The sequence below is a fragment of the Leopardus geoffroyi genome, chromosome E3, assembly GCF_018350155.1.
Source record: "Leopardus geoffroyi isolate Oge1 chromosome E3, O.geoffroyi_Oge1_pat1.0, whole genome shotgun sequence".
Lineage (NCBI taxonomy): Eukaryota > Metazoa > Chordata > Mammalia > Carnivora > Felidae > Leopardus > Leopardus geoffroyi.
This window is the reverse complement of record NC_059340.1, coordinates 2,217,631-2,237,208: the sequence shown is the minus strand read 5'-3', so window position 1 is coordinate 2,237,208 and position 19,578 is coordinate 2,217,631. Positions and strand designations below refer to the sequence as shown.

Below are 19,578 nucleotides of genomic sequence, written 5' to 3'. Positions count from 1 at the left end.
ATAAGGTTCCCGCCCTCCATGTGCTCCCATGACGTTGCCCTTGGCCCAGTCCCTCGGACACGTTCTGGTCCCCTGCTCTCTGACACCCCTTTGCCCTGGTTAACATCTCCACTCTCGGTCACGCCCAGAGAGGCCTCCTTTCCTGCCCGACCCAGGACTCCTTGAGATCCCCCACTGGCCTGGCCGAGATTATCAGGAGCTGCCCTGCCTGCAGTCGGAGCTCTCCCTACCCACGCTCCTTCTTTTCCCTCCTCCTTTCCAGGCATCAGACCTGCATCATGGTCTTCTCATGTGCGGGTCTGCCCTCCAAATACTATTTTTGGCAAAGTGCCCATTCAAATCTTTTGTGCATTTTTTATTTGGTTGTTTGCTGTTTCTTTGCTCTTGAGTCTTGAGAGCTCTTTATATATGCTGCATACAAGTCCTTTGTCAGATACTTTTTTACCGCAGCCTCATTTTTAACACCAAGGCCCAACTCCAAAGGTGGGTTTCTGTGCACCTCAAAGACAGTCATTTATCTGTAAAACAAATCCGTAGCAGCACCCACTCAGTGCTGTGGTCAGAGGTCTGAGGCCAGGGGCCAGGCCATCCTGGGAAGCTGGGGGAAGTGAGAGCTGACCAGCCAGGAGGGGTGAGCCAGAGGAGAAGTGTGTTGAGAGGAGAAGTAGAGAACATTCTAGACCTGGGCTGTCCAACAGCGTAGCCACTGGCCACACGTGGCTATTGAGCATTTGACATCTGGCTCTTGAAACCAAGAAATTAAATTTTTTATTTTATTTTTTTTAATTATTTATTTATTTTTTTAATTTTTTAATGTTTATTTTTGAGACAAAGACAGAATGCGAGTGAGGGAGGGGCAAAGAGAGAAGGAGACACAGACTCTGAAGCGGGCTCCAGGCCCTGAGTGGTCAGCACAGCCCAACACAGGGCTCAAACCCATGAACCATGAGATCATGACCTGAGCTGACATCACACGCTTAACCTACTGAGCCACCTAGGCACCCCTTATATTTTATTTTAATTTGAAAACTGACACTAAATTCAACTATCGGGCAACTTTTATTTATTTTTTTCTTTGGTTTATTTATCTTGAGAGAGACAGTGACAGCTCGAGTGGGAAAGGGGCAGAGAGAGAGGGAGACAGAGAATCCCAAGCAGACTTCATGCCATCAGTACAGAGCCCGGTGTGGGGTTCGATCTCATGAACCATGAGATCATGACCTGAGCTGAAATCAAGAATCCAACACTTAACCGACTGAGCCACCCAGGCGCCCCGACTGGGCAACTTTTAGGTACGTTTGGTACAACTGGGGTATGCGAATCTACTCTTCCAACTCTAGGTAGGTTTTGTGAAATCTAAATACAGCTCAAGTATTTGTCCTTAAAATGTAGCATCGGGGTTGAGATGTGTGATGCCCGTAAAACACACACCAGACTTTGGAGCCTTACCCTACGTCATCAATAACTTGTATATTGATCACACATTGTTATTTTGCACATATTAAATAAAATACATTCTTAAAATTTATTCTGGCTGCTCTTTTTTCCGTTTTTAATGAGGTTACGAGAACATTTCAGGTTAGCCGCGTGGCCCGTGTTCGTGGCCTGCGTGCTCTCTGTAAGGTCAGCGGCTCAGCTCTAACGACGGGGACAGAAGCCCAGGACGCTCAGCATCCGCTCGCTGCCTGGCACACGCCCGCCACGGGGTTCGGCCGGCAGCCTCTGCCGGGCGGACCACGCTCACCACGCGCAGATCTTAGAAGCGAGGCCACACCCCTGCCACGTGGAACGGGAGTGTTTGTTTCAGAGACCACGTGGGAGTCCTGGGGGCCTTACCCCCAGCCGAAACAGGAGCACGCGTGCGCACATGCTCCCTTCCAACCCCTCGCCCCTCCCCGGTGGGTGGGCAGCCTCACCCTCAGGGGGTGGAGCTTAGATGGCTGAATCTAGACCCTTATGTTAGGGGCAAAATGCGGTTCCAAAAGCTTTGGGAAGAAGGGAGAGCTGGAGAACGGATTCTCCCCGCTCCCGAACTCCGTGAAGCCCCTTCCAGCTGGGGAAGGAGAGAGGAGAGACGGAGGAGAAGCAAGGGGGCTGGGTGGCCCTGGGCTCCAGGAGCGGCCCCGCAGCCTGCCTCTCAGGGGACACCTGGGGACACACAGAATCCAGGGGAACGTGGTAAGTGGAGGGCACGTCTGCTAACAGGGGAGCGGCTGACAGAGGGGCAGGGAGGACAAAGGTCCTAGAAGTTGGGAGGGACGGTGAGCAGGCTACCAAGGAGGACACTCTCTGAGGCCTGGACAGCTCGGGATAACTGGGGCAGGGGGATGAGACTGACCGTGTCCCTCCAGGGGACTGTGGCATCAGGCACAGCCGATGACCAGTACCCCCCTCCGATGCCAGAAGTCTGTACAACCCCCTAGAACATAACCACCACGCTAGGCCAGAAGAGGGGCAAAGGGACACTCTGAGCTCTGAGGTTAAATAACCAAGTTTATCTGGAATTGGCCAAGATGACATTTTCTGCCCTGAGTCAGAGTAGAGGCTCAAAATAGCAATCGGGTTGAGTTCCAGAAAACCCCTGTTCTGGTTTCGTTTCACCTGAGTCCATGGAGTCAGAAATGTATCGCCCCCCTCCTCAAGCCCCCCCCCCCACCTGAGTAGTGTGACCACTTCCTTCCCAGGGTGGCCCCGGAAGTTTCCAGAATGCAGCTGTGTGGCTGAAGGCAGGCATGGACTGCCCCCGAGGCCTGAAAGCACCCACCTTGAATTGAGACCCTGGCAAAGGGAACAGGACGAAACACTTGGATCTGTGCCAGGAGGCTGGCTTTGCTGCCCTGGGCCAGCTGAGCGCCCAGATAGGAGCTGGCAGCCTGGGAGGGGACGCGGTGTGCGGCTGATGAATGGCCTTGCTGCCCCGAGCCGACAAAACCGAGGCCGGCGGGCAGGGGCAGTGGGCAGCGGTAGGGCTGCTGGCTGGATGGGAGCGGCGGTCACCGGCATCCCAGGTCTGGGCCCAGCGACCCCCTTTCTCACCTACAGCTGCCCAGAGCTGGGGAGGGGGGGGCACGAGCCCTGGGCCCGCGACGCTCGTCACCCCTGTCTGGTTCTGGAGAAGGGAATCCAGGCGCTAATGAGAACAAATGGCTGCCTGGAGAACTCATTTGCGGCTCCCAGATGAGATCTCCCCTTCACCCACCCCTCTGCGCCCTCCGTTCAGCGGAACCTTCTCTGGGTTTCCTTGTGTGGCGTGAGCGCCACCTGGTGGTTGCAGGTGGGAGTTTCTCGTCATGTTCCCAGGATTCCAGGGGCCCTGGAAACGGGGCGGCCGCAGCTCCCAGTCAGGTGGAGCTCAGGCGTTTAGTCCCCCAAACATGTATTGAGTGCCCGCTGCATGCCAGCTATTAGGGATGCAGAGTTGAACAAAATGGTCACGTGCCTGGCCTCACGGAGCCTACACCCTAACGGGGAGGCACAGAACAAGCATGGAAGAAGTGATGAGATAATCTCATAACGAGTCTGCCGCTGTGAGAATTCTCAGAGTTCAGGAACAGAGCCCAAAATGCTTCTCAGGGCCTTCGGCGGACCTCACCTCGGCCTCATGTCCAGCACTCACCTTGACACAGGCCCCGGGCCCCGACCTCACGGAGCTCCTGCAAGCCCTTAACCGCTGTACCTCCAGGCCTCAGAGCCTTTGTACACACCGTTCCCTCCGGCTCAGGTGTCCTTTCCACCCGGGAGGATCAGCAACGCCCCCCCCCCACCACCACCACCATAGTATTTACGCACCTTGTGCGGCCCCTTCCACAAGGTCAGAGAGTAGAGAGGCTATGAACGCCGGACACGGAGTCAGGAAGAGATTGTCTCCAGCCCTGACTCTGCCACGGCAGGGTTTCGTGGCCATGGGCGTGGCTCCTCACCTTTCTTGGCCTCAGTTTCCTCGTCAGTGAAAAATGGGACTTAAGATAGCATGGACCTCCTAGTCGTGACAATTTAATGCTTTAATGGCAGTAAAGCGCTCAGCGCAGCTCCCGGCACAGAGGGAACGCGGTATGTTCGTCTGAGCCGCAGTTGCTGCGACATTATCGTGCCCAGGCCAGAGACCAGCTGCATGTTGTCTGGCTTCCCCGGCAAAGCTCTGAGTGTCTCTGTCGTGTCCTACGAAGAGAAGCTTTTCCCGCTGCCCCGGAATTGTGGTCTGGGGCTCCAAGCTAGAAGCCGCCCCCGGCCAGCAGCGAAAGGGGAAGATGTCTTCTCAGGGCAGAAGAAGCAGCCAAAGGCACCCCCACCATTTCCCCATCCCTCCACCGCCAGCCAGATAAGCAGGAGACAGTGAGGAGGTGGGGGGGGGGGGGGCGGCGGAAGAAATCAGGACTTGGGGCGGCGGCAGTCGGGGGGGGGGGTCAGGGTCAAGCTAAGAAAGACAGCTGGATTGGTTCCCTCCTCCTGCCTCCCCGCCTCTCCCTCCACGGCTTGGGCTAAGCAGAGAGGGAGGAAGAGGAAGGAGGGAGAGGCAGCTGGTTCCCCCTCCCCGCCTCCCCCCTGGGGCTCTCAGGGCCGGGCTGAGGGGACGAGATGGGCGTGAAATTGGTCTTGAGGTGGAAGCTTTAGATTCAACGAAACCCCGGCCTTTTTATGGCCCCAAAGTGCCGGCGAAAGGACAGAATCTGTCCGAGCCCTGGCAACGGGCAGGAAGCGGAGAACGGAAAGAGCAGGGCTGAGGGAGTGAATCACTAGTGGGGAAAACCAAGCCATTTCCTGTGCATTCCCGACATGGGCCAGAGCGACCATAAACAGCTACGTGTCTCCCCAGGGCCCGGAGCAGGCTGGCGCCCAAGCCTGCGTGTCCTCTCCGCCTGGGGTTCCTGCTCCAGAGCGCTCCCCGTGAGGGTCCTGGCCCTGGATGCCCCCCACTCCTACGCTCCCATCCCTACTCCCGCAGCCTCTGTGCCCGTGCTCGTGGCAGATCTTGAAATTCCTAGCACCTTTTGAACAAGGGACCCCCTCGTTTTCATTTTGTACTGAGCCCTGCAAATTATGTAGTCAGTCCTAGGACGGTTCCGCGCTTCCCAAAGTCACAGCTAGCGAATGGAACCCACGGCTCCCCATACACGCTTTCTGGGTGTCTCTGAGCCCAGGCAGCTCCCCTGACCTCCTCCTAACCCAGGAAGCAGGCTCTGAGCCCCCCACCCATTATGCCTCTGTGCTCTGAGAGCCTTGGCCTGTGCAGATGTGCAGACGACCCAGCGAGCAGGAGAGGGCCACCACGGGACCCTGCCCTTGCCTGTCTGCGGAAGGTCGGGGGAGGATCAGGAAGGCGGTCCCAGAGGGCACAGCAATCTGCGGTAAGTTAGGCAGAATTTCCAGACGGCTGCAGTGGGACTTCTCGAGAAGGCCAAGTGCAAAGGAGGGAGATACCCCGCAACGGGAATGAAGTAAATTTCCATGCGCCAGACTAAATTTCTTCCATCCGTTCAGGCACCTAACCTTCGCCACCCTTCAGGCTTGATTATTTTTCATCTCTATTGTATAGATTAGTAAACTGAGGCACAGAGAGATACGTAACTGGTCCGAGAGTCAGCACAGCTGGCAAGCAGCAGAGTGTGGTACACCCACGATGCACTTTGCACCCTAAGTGTTTTCCGTATTTTATCTCTCACCTTTGCAGTAACTCTACAGCGGCTATTACTACTAGCCGAAGGTTTGGGCGTCTTCAGTCCTTGGCAAGACTACTTCCCGGTCCCTTTGTTAGGGCTGACACAGCTAGCTTTGCATCAGTTTGGGGCTTTCCCAGAGAACTCCAGCCAACAGGAGATCATATACACACAATGTTCTATATGGTGCATATATTATATATAATAATCGTGTATATACTGTAGTAATAGATCAAGAGGCTTACATTTATATACATCAAGAGATTTATTTTTTGAAGCTTATTTATTTACTTTGAGAGAGCGAGCGAGTTGGGGAAGGGGCAGAGAGAGGGAGAGAGAGAGAATTCCAGGCAGGCTCCACACTGTCAGCACAGAACCCGACGCGGGGCTTGAACTTACGAACTGTGAGATCATGACCTGAGATCACGTCCGTTGTGGGGCTGGTAAATCGGAACTTTGTGGAACAGGCCGGCAGACTGGAGACCCAGGCAGGATTCCCTGCTACACTTGGGAGTCAGAATTCCTTCTTCTCTGAGAAACCTCGGTTTTTGTTCTTAATGCCTTTCAACTGTTTGGTTGAGGCCCACCCACATGAACGAGGGTAACCTTTACTTAAAGTCGACTGATGGTACATGTTAACCACATGGACAGAACACCTTCACAGCACCGCCTGGATCCGTGTGTGATTAAATCGCTGAGTACAGATGGCCTCACCAAACTGACACCTCAAAGTAACCATTCCAAATCCTGGCCAATGAGCTTGTGTGCAGCCGACATGTTACTTCCAGGCTGTGCATTTCATCGTCGGTGCAAAACCCTCCAGCGTCCACTCTTTTCTTCTGCTTGGTGACCAGCAGGCTTCACGCTGGTGGCCGCCAGCTCAGCCTGGGTCCCGGAAGGAGTCGACATGAAGGAGATCTTCCCCACAGCCTTTAGCGGACTTGAGACAAGAGTCAGAAATAAATCAATCCTGGGTTTAGGGGAATTTCGTGAGGCTAAACCAAGGGTAAGGAATGTGGGTCCTTCTGCTGCATCGTGCATTTGGGCAGCTCCTGTGAAGTTCCTCGCCGTTTCTTGGGCATCCCCCAGGGCACCTCCAGATCCTAGCCTGGTCTTCAGAGGCAATGTGCAAATCCCCGTGTATGATGCTACCAAAGATGAAATAACACGTACCAGCCTGTGATATTGAACTTGGGTGAGCACCTGAGACAGACACTCACTCCTCTGTCTGCACTGCTTAACCTGATTCTCAAAATTGCTGACTCTTGGCTCCCGTAAATGTCCTCTGTCTGACGCTTGAGGTCAAGTAAGTCGAACCTGGGTTCAAAGAGGGAAGGGCCTCACCACTTGAGGCCTGGGTTCCACGGCTAACTCTTCGCCAAAAACACACTGACTCTGGGGGCACCTGGGTGGCTCAGTCACTTAAGCATCTGACTTCAGTTCAGGACATGATCTCATGGTTCATGAGTTCGAACCCTGTGTCAGGCCCTGTGTCTCCCTCTCTCTCTCTGCGCCTCAACCGCTTGCACTCTGTCTCTCTTTCTCTCTCAAAAATAAATAAAAACATTAAAAAATAATAGTATTTTTAAAAAATGCTGACTCTGGGTGAAATAATCAGTCAGCAAGACAACTCTGTCTTCCAAACTACGGCAGGCAGCATCCTGAAAAATCCTCTTGTCTACTTCCAAGAGAAGCGACTAAGCCTATCCTAAAGAAAGGGTTTTCTGTGATGTCCTCAAGGCCCCTAGAGACTGTGAATGCCATTCATCCATCCAGCCATCTATCCACCCATCCATTCATCTGCCAATCCATCCACCCATCCATGCATTCATACAGCCATCCATCCACCCATCTATCAACCCATCCATCAACCCATCCGTCCATCCATCCATGCATTCATCTACCCATCCATCCACTCATGTATCCATTCATCCACCCATCCATCCATTCATCCACCCATCCATCCATCCATCCATCCTTCCACTCATCCATCCATCTTTTCATCCACCCATCCATCCATTCATCCACCCATCCATCCGTCCACCCATCCATCCATTCATCTACCCATCCATCCACTCATGTATCCATTCATCCATCCATCCATCTATCTATTCATCCACCCATCCATCCATCCATCCATCCACCCATCCATCCATCCATTCATCTACCCATCCATCCACTCATGTATCCATTCATACACCCATCCATCCATCTATCCGTTCATACATCATCTATCCATTCATACACCCATCCATCCGTTCACCCATCCACCCATCCATCCATTCTTACACCCATCCATCCATCCACCCACCCATCCTTCCTCCCTTGCTTCCATCCTTCCTTCTTTCCTTCCTTCCACCCATCTACCCAACAAGCAGTGATTGAATTCCTACTATGTGCAGGTGCAGGGCTCCAGCCCTGTGTAGATAGACCCTGACTCATAGATGCAGCTGGAGAGACATTCAACATATCATGATACAAGTAATTGAAATATGATAAACTCTCTAAGTGGAAGCATGGGGTGCTAGGAGAGCAGATCATGGGAACCGGGCCTAGTTTGGTGGGGTGTGCAGCGCAAGTTTGGGTTCAGGGAAGGCTTCCCAAGAAAGTCAAGTTTGAGCTTTGTCTGGAAGGGTGAGCGCCTGAGAGAGAATTGAGGGTGGGACGGTTTGTGGGGGGGGGGGGGGGGCTGAGGAAGTAACTGGAGGCAAGGCCCTGAGGCGGGAGCAATCTTTCCCCAAAATAGGAGCCAGAGTTGCTAAACACTCCAGAGTGGTTGGGTTTGTGGGGGGCAGGAGGAGGAAGGAATGAGGGCCCTATTCCTAGGTCCGTGAAGGGGGAGACACATGATGCCGGAAAGGGAGGATAGGGAGGCAGAAAGACAGGGATGAAATTCCAGCTTTGCCACTTCCTCAGTATGTGATTTGGGGGAAGAGAGTGTCAGTGTCATTGCATAGACCATGAAAGAAATAATAGTTATAATAATTAACCTTCAGAGATCTTACTTCTTGAAGGTCTTTCTTCTTAGGGCTTTAATATCTCACCTAATCTGCGGTAATTTCAACTTCGTTGCAGAACTGGAGTGCCATGATGGTTCCCGCTTTACCGGTGAGGAAAAGAGGGGCACGGTGAGACTAGGAAGGCTGCCCCAGGCCACACAGCCAGTAGAGGATAGAGCCAGGATCGGATCGCAGACAGGCGGGCCCCAGAGCCACGCTCTAAATGAGGCCGTATCGCCGCATGACAGTCGGAGAGGTAGGCATACGTGAGGTGAGGAACAACCCCATGGCCTTGCTTACTTGGTGCCGTAAGCAACAAGTTAAACGAGCTAGACCGTTTACTTAGAAGGACTATGTTTAATTTCTAAAACTTTGGACTTTTCGGAAGACAGCTTCACGGTAATAATACCAAATTGAACTTGACACATCTAAAAAATGTAATATCAAGTTTAACATGGTCAGAGAATGAGGCCCACAAGACACCAGGCCTTCAAAATGTGTTGAAACTTGCCTTCTTTTTTGTGGTCAATTTCGAAAATGTTCCTTGCGTTTGAACAGCATATGTGTTCTGTGATTATTGGGCTCACCATTCAACCCATCTGTAGTAGGTCAAACCCGTTCATTGTCGCTTAAGTTATTGATTGGTGCGTAGCAAGTCACTCCATATCTTAGCGGCTTAGCGCATGCCCTGTGGTCGTGACTCTGCAACCTGGACTCAGCCCAGCAGCTCTGCCGGTCCTTCCCGTGGCCCGAGGCGGCCCCGGGTTGTCTTGAGCATGTGGCTCGGCTGGGACACTCGGGCAGCTTTTTGCAAACAGTGCTGGCATCTTCACCTTTTCCCCCAGTCTCTCAGCACAGCAGCCGGCTCCTCAAGGCAGCACAGGGCTCTGGGCACGTAAAAACAGAGGCTCTCAGCCTTCCTTAGGGCTCAAACCTGAAACTGGCAGAATATCACCTCTGCCACACTCTATTTATCAAAGCGTGCTCCACGTCCGATCCGGATTCGTGTAAAGAGAAGTGATTCTTTGGGGGGCTACTGATGGAACAGGCTCCCACAACCATGTTTTTCGATTTCTTGAACTGTTCATTACTAGCAGAAGTGTGTTTAACCCCCAGCCCCACCCCTCCCTTTGGAGGGATTCCTCCCTTTCTCCTTGAGGTTGTGTCCATTCTTTTCCTTTAAAGGTTTGAGGCTGTTATTGGGTGCATACAAGTTTAGAATTGTTACACCTTACCAGCGAATTAAACCTTTTATTGTATGAAATGACTCTTCATCACTAGCAATGCTTTTACGCTTAAAAGCCACTCTGTTTCCTATTAACATAGATTTGCCAGGGGCGCCTGGGTGGCTCAGTCGGTTAGGCGACCGACTTCGGCTCAGGTCACGATCTCGCAGTTTGTGAGTTCAGGCCCCGCGTCGGGCTCTGTGCTGACAGCTCAGAGCCTGGAGCCTGCTTCGGATTCTGTGTCTTCCCCTCTCTCTCCCCCTCCCCTGCTCACGCTCCGTGTCTCTCAATAATAATTAAATGTTTAAAAAAAATTAGCATAGATTTGCCAGACTTCTTTCATGGGGTATTTGCCTGGTAAATCTTTCTTCACTCTTTTACTTTGATCTTTTCTGGGTCATCAGGCATGTCCTTTAGGCTAAAAACAAGCTGGACCTTGTTTTTATTTTATCCAGTCTGATAGTCTTTGTCTTTGAACTATTCTAGCCTGTTTACATTTATTTTGATGAGTCGTATATTCGGATGTATTGACCCCTTATTCTGGCCCGTTTGTCCTGCTTTCATTCCTGTGTTTCCCCTTCCTTCGTTCCTCACATTCTTTCGTCTTGGTTGATTTTTGCTTCCTCATCCCATGTTTCCCCTCTGCGAGTGTGGAATTTGTACACCCCACTTCTCTTCTTTTTGTGTTTACACTAAAAATTTTAGCGTGAATATTTAACTTGACAAAGTTTAACATTAATCAAAGTGTTTATTCTCCTCTCCAGCTTTGAAAGATCTTAGAACCTTGTGATCATCCCCTCCCTGTATATGTGCCTTTGGTATCCGGTATTTTAGTCCTATTTTTCTCCCTTAACTCCACAAGTTAAAATTATTATTGTTATTTAATATAGTCAATGATAAGAGTGACCTGCGCTCCTTATCAGGGAAATACAAATCAAAACCACACTCAGATATCACCTCACGCCAGTCAGAGTGGCCAAAGTGAACAAATCAGGAGACTATAGATGCTGGAGAGGATGTGGAGAAACGGGAACCCTCTTGCACTGTTGGTGGGAACGCAAACTGGTGCAGCCGCTCTGGAAAACAGTGTGGAGGTTCCTCAAAAAAATTAAAAATAGATCTACCCAATGACCCAGCAATAGCACTGCTAGGAATTCATCCAAGGCATACAGGAGTGCTGATGCACAGGGGCACTTGTACCCCAATGTTCATAGCAGCACTCTCAACAATAGCCAAATTATGGAAAGAGCCTAAATGTCCATCAACTGATGAATGGATAAAGAAATTGTGGTTTATATACACAATGGAATACTACGTGGCCATGAGAAAGAATGAAATATGGCCCTTTGTAGCAACGTGGATGGAACTGGAGAGTGTGATGCTAAGTGAAATAAGCCATACAGAGAAAGACAGATACCATATGGTTTCACTCTTATGTGGATCCTGAGAAACTTAACAGAAACCCATGGGGGAAGGGAAGGGAAAAAAAAAAAAAGAGGTTAGAGTGGGAGAGAGCCAAAACATAAGAGACGGTTAAAAACTGAGAACAAACTGAGGGTAGATGGGGGGTGGGAGGGTGGGGAGGGTGGGTGATGGGTATCGAGGAGGGCACCTTTTGGGATGAGCACTGGGTGTTGTATGGAAACCAATTTGACAATAAATTTCATATATTAAAAAAAAAAATGACAAGAGTGACCTGTATCTTCAGAAACTGTCCACTCTTTCTTTTTGTGATGGCAGACCTTCCTTTTGAGATTCTTTTTCCTTCTTTTCTGTGCATCTAGTCTTTTTTTTTTTTTTTTTTGAGACAAAGACAGAGACAGAGCACGAGCAGGAGAGGGACAGAGAGAGAGGGAGATACGGAATCTGAAGCAGGCTCCAGGCTCTGAGCTGTCAGCACGGAGCCCGACGTGGGGCTCGAACTCACAAACTGCGAGATCATGACCTGAGCCGAAGTCAGCCGCTTAACCGACTGAGCCACCCAGGCGCCCCTCTGTTTTTTTTTAATGAATGTCTATTTACTTGGAGAGCGAGCATGAGTGGGGGAGGAGCAGAGAGAGAGAGAGAGAGAGAATCCCAAGGAGGCTCCGCGCAGAGCCCAACGTGGGGCTCAATCCCACAAACTGTGAGATCATGACCTGACCTGAAATCAAGAGTCGGATGTTTAACCAACTGAGCCACCCGGGCCCCCCTCAAATTTCCTTTTCCCATGAGGACACCAGTCATGGGGTCGCAGCCCAGCCTAATGACCTTGTAACTTAATTACCTTTTAAAAATCTCATGCCCCAATAGAGTCACATTCTGAGGTCCTGGGGGTTAATAGTACAACATATGAATTTTGGAGGAGGAGGCACAATTCAGCCCGTAATTAAGGGAATCATCTATTTTTCTTTCTTCCATATCCTCCATTTTCTTGAGCTGTATTTTTACTGGGTTTACCATTTTAAGCTAATGGTTATATCTCCTCGATGCTTTTAAGATATTCATTCCAATCTAGCTTCCTCTTTTGTCCTTCAGGTAGCAGCTTTCAGTTTCTGTGGTTGCTTTGCAGATGACACGAGCCAGTGTAGGCGAAGTGCTCAGACTAGTGTCGGTAGGGTAAGTATCCTATAAACAGTAGCTACTCTCGTCTTTCCTCTGGCTGCCTTTAAGATCCTCTCTTTGTGATGTCCGGCAAGGTCACTATGGTGTCTCTCAGTCTAGATTTCATTTCTCAAGCTAAGCATTTCGTGTCGTTGGTCCACTTAAAATTCTAAGCCGTGATTACTTCGGATACTGCTCCTCCTTCTCTCTCTCTAGCCCCCTTTGGAACTCTGGCTAAATATGTATGTTCAGTAGGTATTTCCAGCCTCTTGTCTTCTGTATTTTTGAATTGGATTGAAGGCGATGTTTTCAGCTCTGTATTGAGTTTACTCTCTTGATCTGTGTCTTACTGTGCTACGTAACACATCTATCATGTTTCTGTTTCAATTGTAGTTTTCATTTTTAGTTGTGTTATTTGGTTCTTGTTCACACCTCCCCATTTCCTATATTCTCTTATTCCTTACTAATACTTTCAATAGTCTCTCTTCTTTCTTTAGAGATATTAAGAATATTGACTCTATGATCTGCATTTGATGAGGACAACATCCCACATTTTTTAGTGTGATTCTGCTATCTGTGGTTTGGGCTGACTTTCACTCATGATGCCTTATCTTCTTGCGTGTTCATGGGTGGTTGAAAAAAATCTACGCTCACTTCCCTCGGAACTTAACCTGTTGATAAATGATTGACATCCATACTGTTGACTTACCAGCTCTTTCGCTGAATGTATAGTCCTTTTTGGTGCAAGGTTTATGCAGGTGTCCTCTATCAGACCCTCTACCTTTAATAATCTTTCAGCTTCAACTCCTGTGGCCAGGAAGACCGAACGTCTGCTCCATGAGGAAAACCGAACGTCTCCTCCACAACATCCAACACAGCAGATGTTGTGAGGGAAGCTGGCGGCTTCACCACTAATCAGCTTAACTCTGAATTTTTGTTTCCACTTTGATTTTGGCCCCTGAGGTTTCATACTCAGCTCAGTGACTCAAAAAAGAAAAAAAAAAAAAAAGTTTTGAGGGCACCTGGGTGGCTCAGTCGGTTAAGCATCCACCTCTTGGTTTCAGCTCAGGTTATGATCTCACAGTCACGAGATCGAGTCCCATGTTGGGCTCCACGCTAAACATGCAGCCTGCTTGGGATTCTCTCCCTCCCCCTCTGTCCCTCCCTCCCCCTCTTCTCTCTCTGAAAATAAAGAAATAAACATTTAAAAAACGGTTTTGACTAGTTAATAAGGCATTTTTAACTGTTGCTGCGGAAGGGTCGGTCTACCATACCGTCAGAAAAAGAAATCTCTTCGATAACTTCTCTCTTCCATATGTTTTCCCTGTCCTTCCAGAATCTCAGCACTCCCAGGTAAGTCTCCCATTCTTCGTCTCGTGATTTTCATCTCTTTGTACTTTTCCTCTGACTTTTAAGATACTTCTGTCGTTTTATCTTCCAGTTCCCTTGTCTTGTTTTCAAAAGTTCTCAATGGTTACCATAATCATTTGTTGATATTGTGCAATGCCGTTTTATACCATGAACAGTTCTCCTAAGATGAGATGATGGTGATGATGGTGGTGGCGGTGATGGTGGTGATGATGTAAAGTTTCCATCTATTTACCATTAATTGAGATGTTCTGTTTCTTCTCTCTGGTACCTGGATCCTTTTAAGCCTCTTCAGACTTTCTTCTTCCTACTCAGAGCTCCTTGGCTTTCAGGGAAAGCTCTTTGGGTCTCTTTTGTAGTGATGAAAGATGAGGTAACAGGCAAACCGTTGCCCCTGTGATGAGCACAGAGAGGAAGCTGCCACGTTTCAGCAGTTCTAGTTGTTGGCAAGCCCCCATTCTCAGACACGGGCAATCTCTCCGCCCCCTTGCCCATGCATTTATCCTGCATTCTCCCCAGGCTAGAGAAGCCCGCACAGGGGACTGCATTCTTGGGACCCAAGAGGACTTTATTCCTTTTGGGAATCACAGAGTTCTGGACCTTATCCCAGGCCTTGGAGCTGCTGAGCCCCTCACTCCCACCGGGCTGGAGAATGAGTCCTGTGGCTATTCTCTTTTCTAGAGATTCCAGAAGAGCTCACCACTCCACATATGCATTCCAGGCCCTGCCATTGGACCCTCCCTCCCGGCTGCCCCTTAGCTGAGGAGGTGGAATTGAACATAAGTTAGGAGGGGCATTCAGGCCACCTCTCCCACCCCTCTACCAATTTTTAAACACGTGGTGGCCATCTGTTCACAAATTTGGGCCTTGCTTATTCTCTTTGGGAGCTATATGTTATTTCATCTCTAAGGCTGTACCTATATTTAAGGTTTTGCATTTTATTAAAAAAATTTTTTTTCAACGTTTATTTATTTTTTTTGGGACAGAGAGAGACAGAGCATGAACGGGGGAGGGGCAGAGAGAGAGGGAGACACAGAATGGGAAACAGGCTCCAGGCTCTGAGCCATCAGCCCAGAGCCTGACGCGGGGCTCGAACTCACGGACCGCGAGATCGTGACCTGGCTGAAGTCGGATGCTTAACCGACTGCGCCACCCAGGCGCCCCGACGTGCAAGTTTCTTGACACAAAGAATGTTATCTTTTCCGTCTCCAACTTCCTCTCCAAACCTCCCCAGTGCCCGGCGTTCTCATAGGTGTGCTAACGTTATCTGTACAACCAGATGACATAACGTTCGCAAATCGCTTATCCTATCACTCACCACTCTCTAATCAGAGATGGTGACACAGTGAAACAGAGCCCAGCTCTGGGTGGCCCTTGTGTGGAACCTTGTCAGTCGTTTGCAAGCTGGTTTTTATTGTATACACCTGATGAGAAAGGCAGTTTGGACAGGATGATCTTTAAGACTTGCTAAATTAATTTAAAAAGGAGGCCATTAGACTGAAGTGGCTTTAATGTGGTGGTGGTGGCTTAGGAAAGCAAGCCAAAATCGAAGCCTCAAGGTTACAAAATCGGAACGGTAAACACAACCAGTCACAAACAGCCAACTTGCCTTCAAGCTACAGCCAATCAATTTCCTTTCTTTCCTCCAGGCACTTTCTCTGTAAGTCTTTTCCCTGGCTCCTCTGTGGGGAGCGTTAACCGCTTCTGGTTTGGCTCGTCCTGATTTGAATCAATTTTTGCTAAAATACTGCAAATACTTAAACGTTGTAATATGCCCCAGTTTATCTTTTTTTTTTTTTTAATTTTTTTTTTCAACGTTTATTTATTTTTTGGGACAGAGAGAGACAGAGTATGAACGGGGGAGGGGCAGAGAGAGAGGGAGACACAGAATCGGAAACAGGCTCCAGGCTCTGAGCCATCAGCCCAGAGCCTGACGCGGGGCTCGAACTCACGGACCGCGAGATCGTGACCTGGCTGAAGTCGGACGTTTAACCGACTGCGCCACCCAGGCGCCCCGCCCCAGTTTATCTTTTAACGGGCAGTGGTTCCCCAATCTGGCCGGTCACCTGGAGATGAAGAGATACCTGAACTCCTTCCGGGGATCCTGACCACACTTCAACCTGGGACAGGTAAGAATCTCTAATAAGATCAGCTAACTCTTAGCAAGAACTTACTGGGGTCTTGGCAGCATGGTGTTTCTCAAGTCCATGTTCTCTATTCGTATCTCCATAACCGTGAGGTGGTTGCTATCGTCGCCCCATTTTGCAGACACTGAAGCTAAAAACGGGGTATGTGGCTGGGCGGGGCGGGGGGGGGGAGCTGCCTAAAAGGCTGTGCAAGTAGTAAGGGATTGAGGAAAGATTCGAACTCAGACCCAGCAACCGCAGACCCCACTCCCAATTACTGTGCTACGTGAGACTTTTTCGGGGGCTTCTGGTTTGGATGATTAGCTAGCTTTTACGGAAGACAGACGCCCAGAGGCCATGCCACTCTCAAAGGGTGCATTTGTTTAAAACTGTGTGTGCGTCCCTCCCCCGCGTGTTTCTGGAAGGAAAATGGTTTAGGAACAGCTTTCTCTGCAAACATAAGACGAGCAGCTGCACCTCTTATATCTGCATTTTCGGGCAACGTTAAGTCCACTTAACGAGACGCCTGGTCTCACAGGTTGACCCAATCTGGGAACTCAGGGAGAATCTTTCTGTACACCTGGCACTTCTGGTCCCGCCCCGTTTCGTCGATCTCCCAATCCCAAGCCTCCTCCCCGTGATTGACGTGACCCCAGAGCAATTATAATTGGTCATGGCGGACGGCCGCCCCTCCTCCCCGGCGGCCCCGCCTCCCTTTCATTCTGAAAGAAAGAACCTCATCCCAGATGCCCAATGAGAAGCGCCCCCACCCCAAAGATCCCGCCTCTTTCGGCGCCCACCCCGCCCCGAGGGCCAGAGGGACGGCCGCCTCCCGGCGCCACACGGCCCAATCGGAGGGCGCGTTCGTCCGGATGGACGGCGGCCGGCCCAATCGCCGGGCCCCGGCTGCGCCGCCCCGCCCCTCCGCCGGGGCCGAGCGGCGGGCGAGAGCGGGCCTCGGGGCGGCGGCGGCGGCGGCGGCGGACGGACGCGGCCTGAGGGAGCGGCCGGCTGCCGCGCGGGGCTCGCCTCGCCCGCGGCGGGGTCCATGGCCTGAGCGGCCATGTCCGGCGTGGTGCGGACCCTCAGCCGCTGCCTGCTGCCGGCCGAGGCCGGCGGGGCCCGCGAGCGCAGGGCGGGCGGCAGCGGGGCCCGCGACGCGGAGCGCGAGGCGCGGCGGCGCAGCCGGGACATCGACGCGGGGCTGGCCCGCGAGCGGCGCGCCGTGCGGCGCCTCGTCAAGATCCTGCTGCTGGGCGCGGGCGAGAGCGGCAAGTCCACCTTCCTCAAGCAGATGCGCATCATCCACGGCCGCGAGTTCGACCAGAAGGCGCTGCTCGAGTTCCGCGACACCATCTTCGACAACATCCTCAAGGTGCGCGCGCCTCGGCGTCCCCGCCCGCGCACCTGCGCCCAGGTGCGCGCAGGTGCGGCCAGGTGCGGGCCGCTTGACCCCGGCTTTGGGGGGGAGGGTGTCCGGCCGGGGATGCTCACCCCTTCGGCGCCGCAGCGCGATAATGGCCTGCGCCCCTGCCCGTCTGGGGGGGGGGGGGTGGGGGCCGGGGGCCGAGACGCGGAAAAGCTGGCCCACTTCGGGGGATGGGGACGGTGGGCGGGCCCCTCCTGGACGCCGCGCCGGGGACGCGCCCTTACAGGACGGCTTCTGCGCGCTTCCCACAGCCGGCCTCCCGGGGTCAGGGAGCCGTCCTCGCCCTGCCCTCCCCGTAAGTGCCGGAGAGCGGTGTAGACCGGAGAGGAGGCCGGCCGCACGGCTCCGCTTGGGAACTGAGAACTTGCCGCCTGCACAACGTGCAGGGAGTAGAGCGAAGTGCGCGTACTCACGCCCCCTCCCCCAGCCTCAGCGCTCGGGTCACCCACACGCCTGCCCTGGGGCTGGAAGTCAACCCCAGACCGCGGAGAACTTCGTTAGGAAGGGTCTTGGCGTTTGTCGCTGAAAAGAGAAGGCCTCGCTTTAGAAACCACCGCGGTCCGCTTACCGAAGCCACGAATCAGTAACTGCTTGCTTGACACCCTCGGATAACCCAGCCTGTGCTCACAGCCCCCCGCGTTGCCCCGTCGCCGTTGTGTGTGTTCGCGTGACGGTACAAGTGAATTCCTTGCTCTGCACCCTTTAGTGGATCTCCTGCGTGGTGTGCACAATCGACTGGCTCTCCTATTCCCTGCTCGTCTTATTCTTGGCGGTTTTGGGGAAAACAAAACAGAGCAAAAAAGCTGTGGAGTTGACCAAGTCTGGATTCTGGTCTCTCACTGCTGGGAGTCTGTGCTGAAGGGCTCCCCGGAAAGGAAATCTGGAGAAAACGGACCGGGAGCAGCCCAGCGTAGATTCTCTCCTGCCCTTAGAGTCATCTGGGCGGTTTATGATTTTTTATGTGCTTGTTTTTACTGTATCGCTACCCCCTCTCACTGCCCTCTCACCTACTCCTTCCCAGGCTCATTGTGGGGAAAGCAGGTATGTCTCAAGCAGAGGGGAGTTTGTCATACCAGACGGCTGTCTGGAGACGCGCGTTTACGGTGCCCCCAGGGACTTTAAATGTAGCAGAGGGCTGTAGAAACCCATCCGGTGCCTCTCACTTCACCCACGAGGAAGAAGTTCCAGGCCCCGGGGGTAAGTGAGTCCACCCCCTGGAAGCCGAAACCCTGCGTCTAAGCCTCCAGGCTCGGCCTGGTATCCCCGCTTTCTGTATTTGTTATGAAAATCTCTCATTTTAGTAGAAAAAGCTCTTTTAGGATCTTGAGGGGAATGCCGGGAAGAGAATCATTTGAATGACAAAACACTCCTTCCTTTTCACCTCTTTCAAAAGCCTCTGTGGGTCTGCTCTGGGCAGTCTTCACCAACGTTAAAGGCCAGGAGCCCAGTGTGATTCCCGGGGATACACTGTGTGTTTAAAATTCCCCTCATCTTCTGGGGTAAAGTGCATTTCATTGTCTTCCTCTATCTCAGAGCCAGATTGCGTTTTGGCTGCTTTTCCGAACCTCCACGCCAGGCAGGTGTAGAAAGAAGCACAAAGATTCGACTGACTTTCTCCCACTTTTAACTCGGGAGGTAGAGAAAATGTTGAGCAACACAGAGTCTTAAATGACTGTGTTGAGTGCGTTTTAGGAAACTCATTCCTAACCTCCCAGTGCACGCAAACGTTAACCTCCACTGACTTCCTTATCAACAGAAATATTAGGTTTGTTAGCCGGTCTCTTCTTTTCCTTCCCAGCTTTTAACTCACCGCAACTCCATTTTAAACTCACTTTGTCTGTGACTAGTTCAGTGGCTAGTCAGGAATTCTTTTTTCAGTTTAAAACCACAAATTCTCCCCCCCCCCACCCCCACCCCACGCCATGTTTTGACTGATCACTTTGGGAGGAGACCTTTCAAATTAATTGCTCTGCAGCGGCTGCAGTAGTGGGCATTTGAATGGTACGATTTAGAATACTTTTTGTGTCTACGCATAGATTCAGCGTTCACAGGCTGTTGTTGAAGTTCTGTGTGCCGTGCGCATTGCCACATCCTTCATATGTGACATTTAGTTTTTCTCATGTTTCGGGAGGTATTGTCCCATTTAGCCGTGAGAACACTGAGGATAGGGAGTTCAACGTCTGTTCAAGGTCA

The 19,578-nt window shown here is 51.6% G+C and overlaps 1 protein-coding gene across 2 annotated transcripts in view; it reads left to right on the top strand.

Annotated features, from left to right (window-relative positions):
• The first annotated feature begins 16,899 nt into the window (after positions 1 to 16,899).
• GNA12 (G protein subunit alpha 12) overlaps positions 16,900 to 19,578 on the top strand; it is a 103,028-nt gene continuing 100,349 nt past the window's right edge. For both annotated transcript variants that reach the window (XM_045461581.1, XM_045461580.1), the window contains exon 1: positions 16,900 to 17,331. In XM_045461581.1, the coding sequence (XP_045317537.1) occupies positions 17,020 to 17,331 (312 nt within the window). In that variant the 5' untranslated portion in view covers positions 16,900 to 17,019. The remainder of the gene's footprint in view (positions 17,332 to 19,578) is intronic.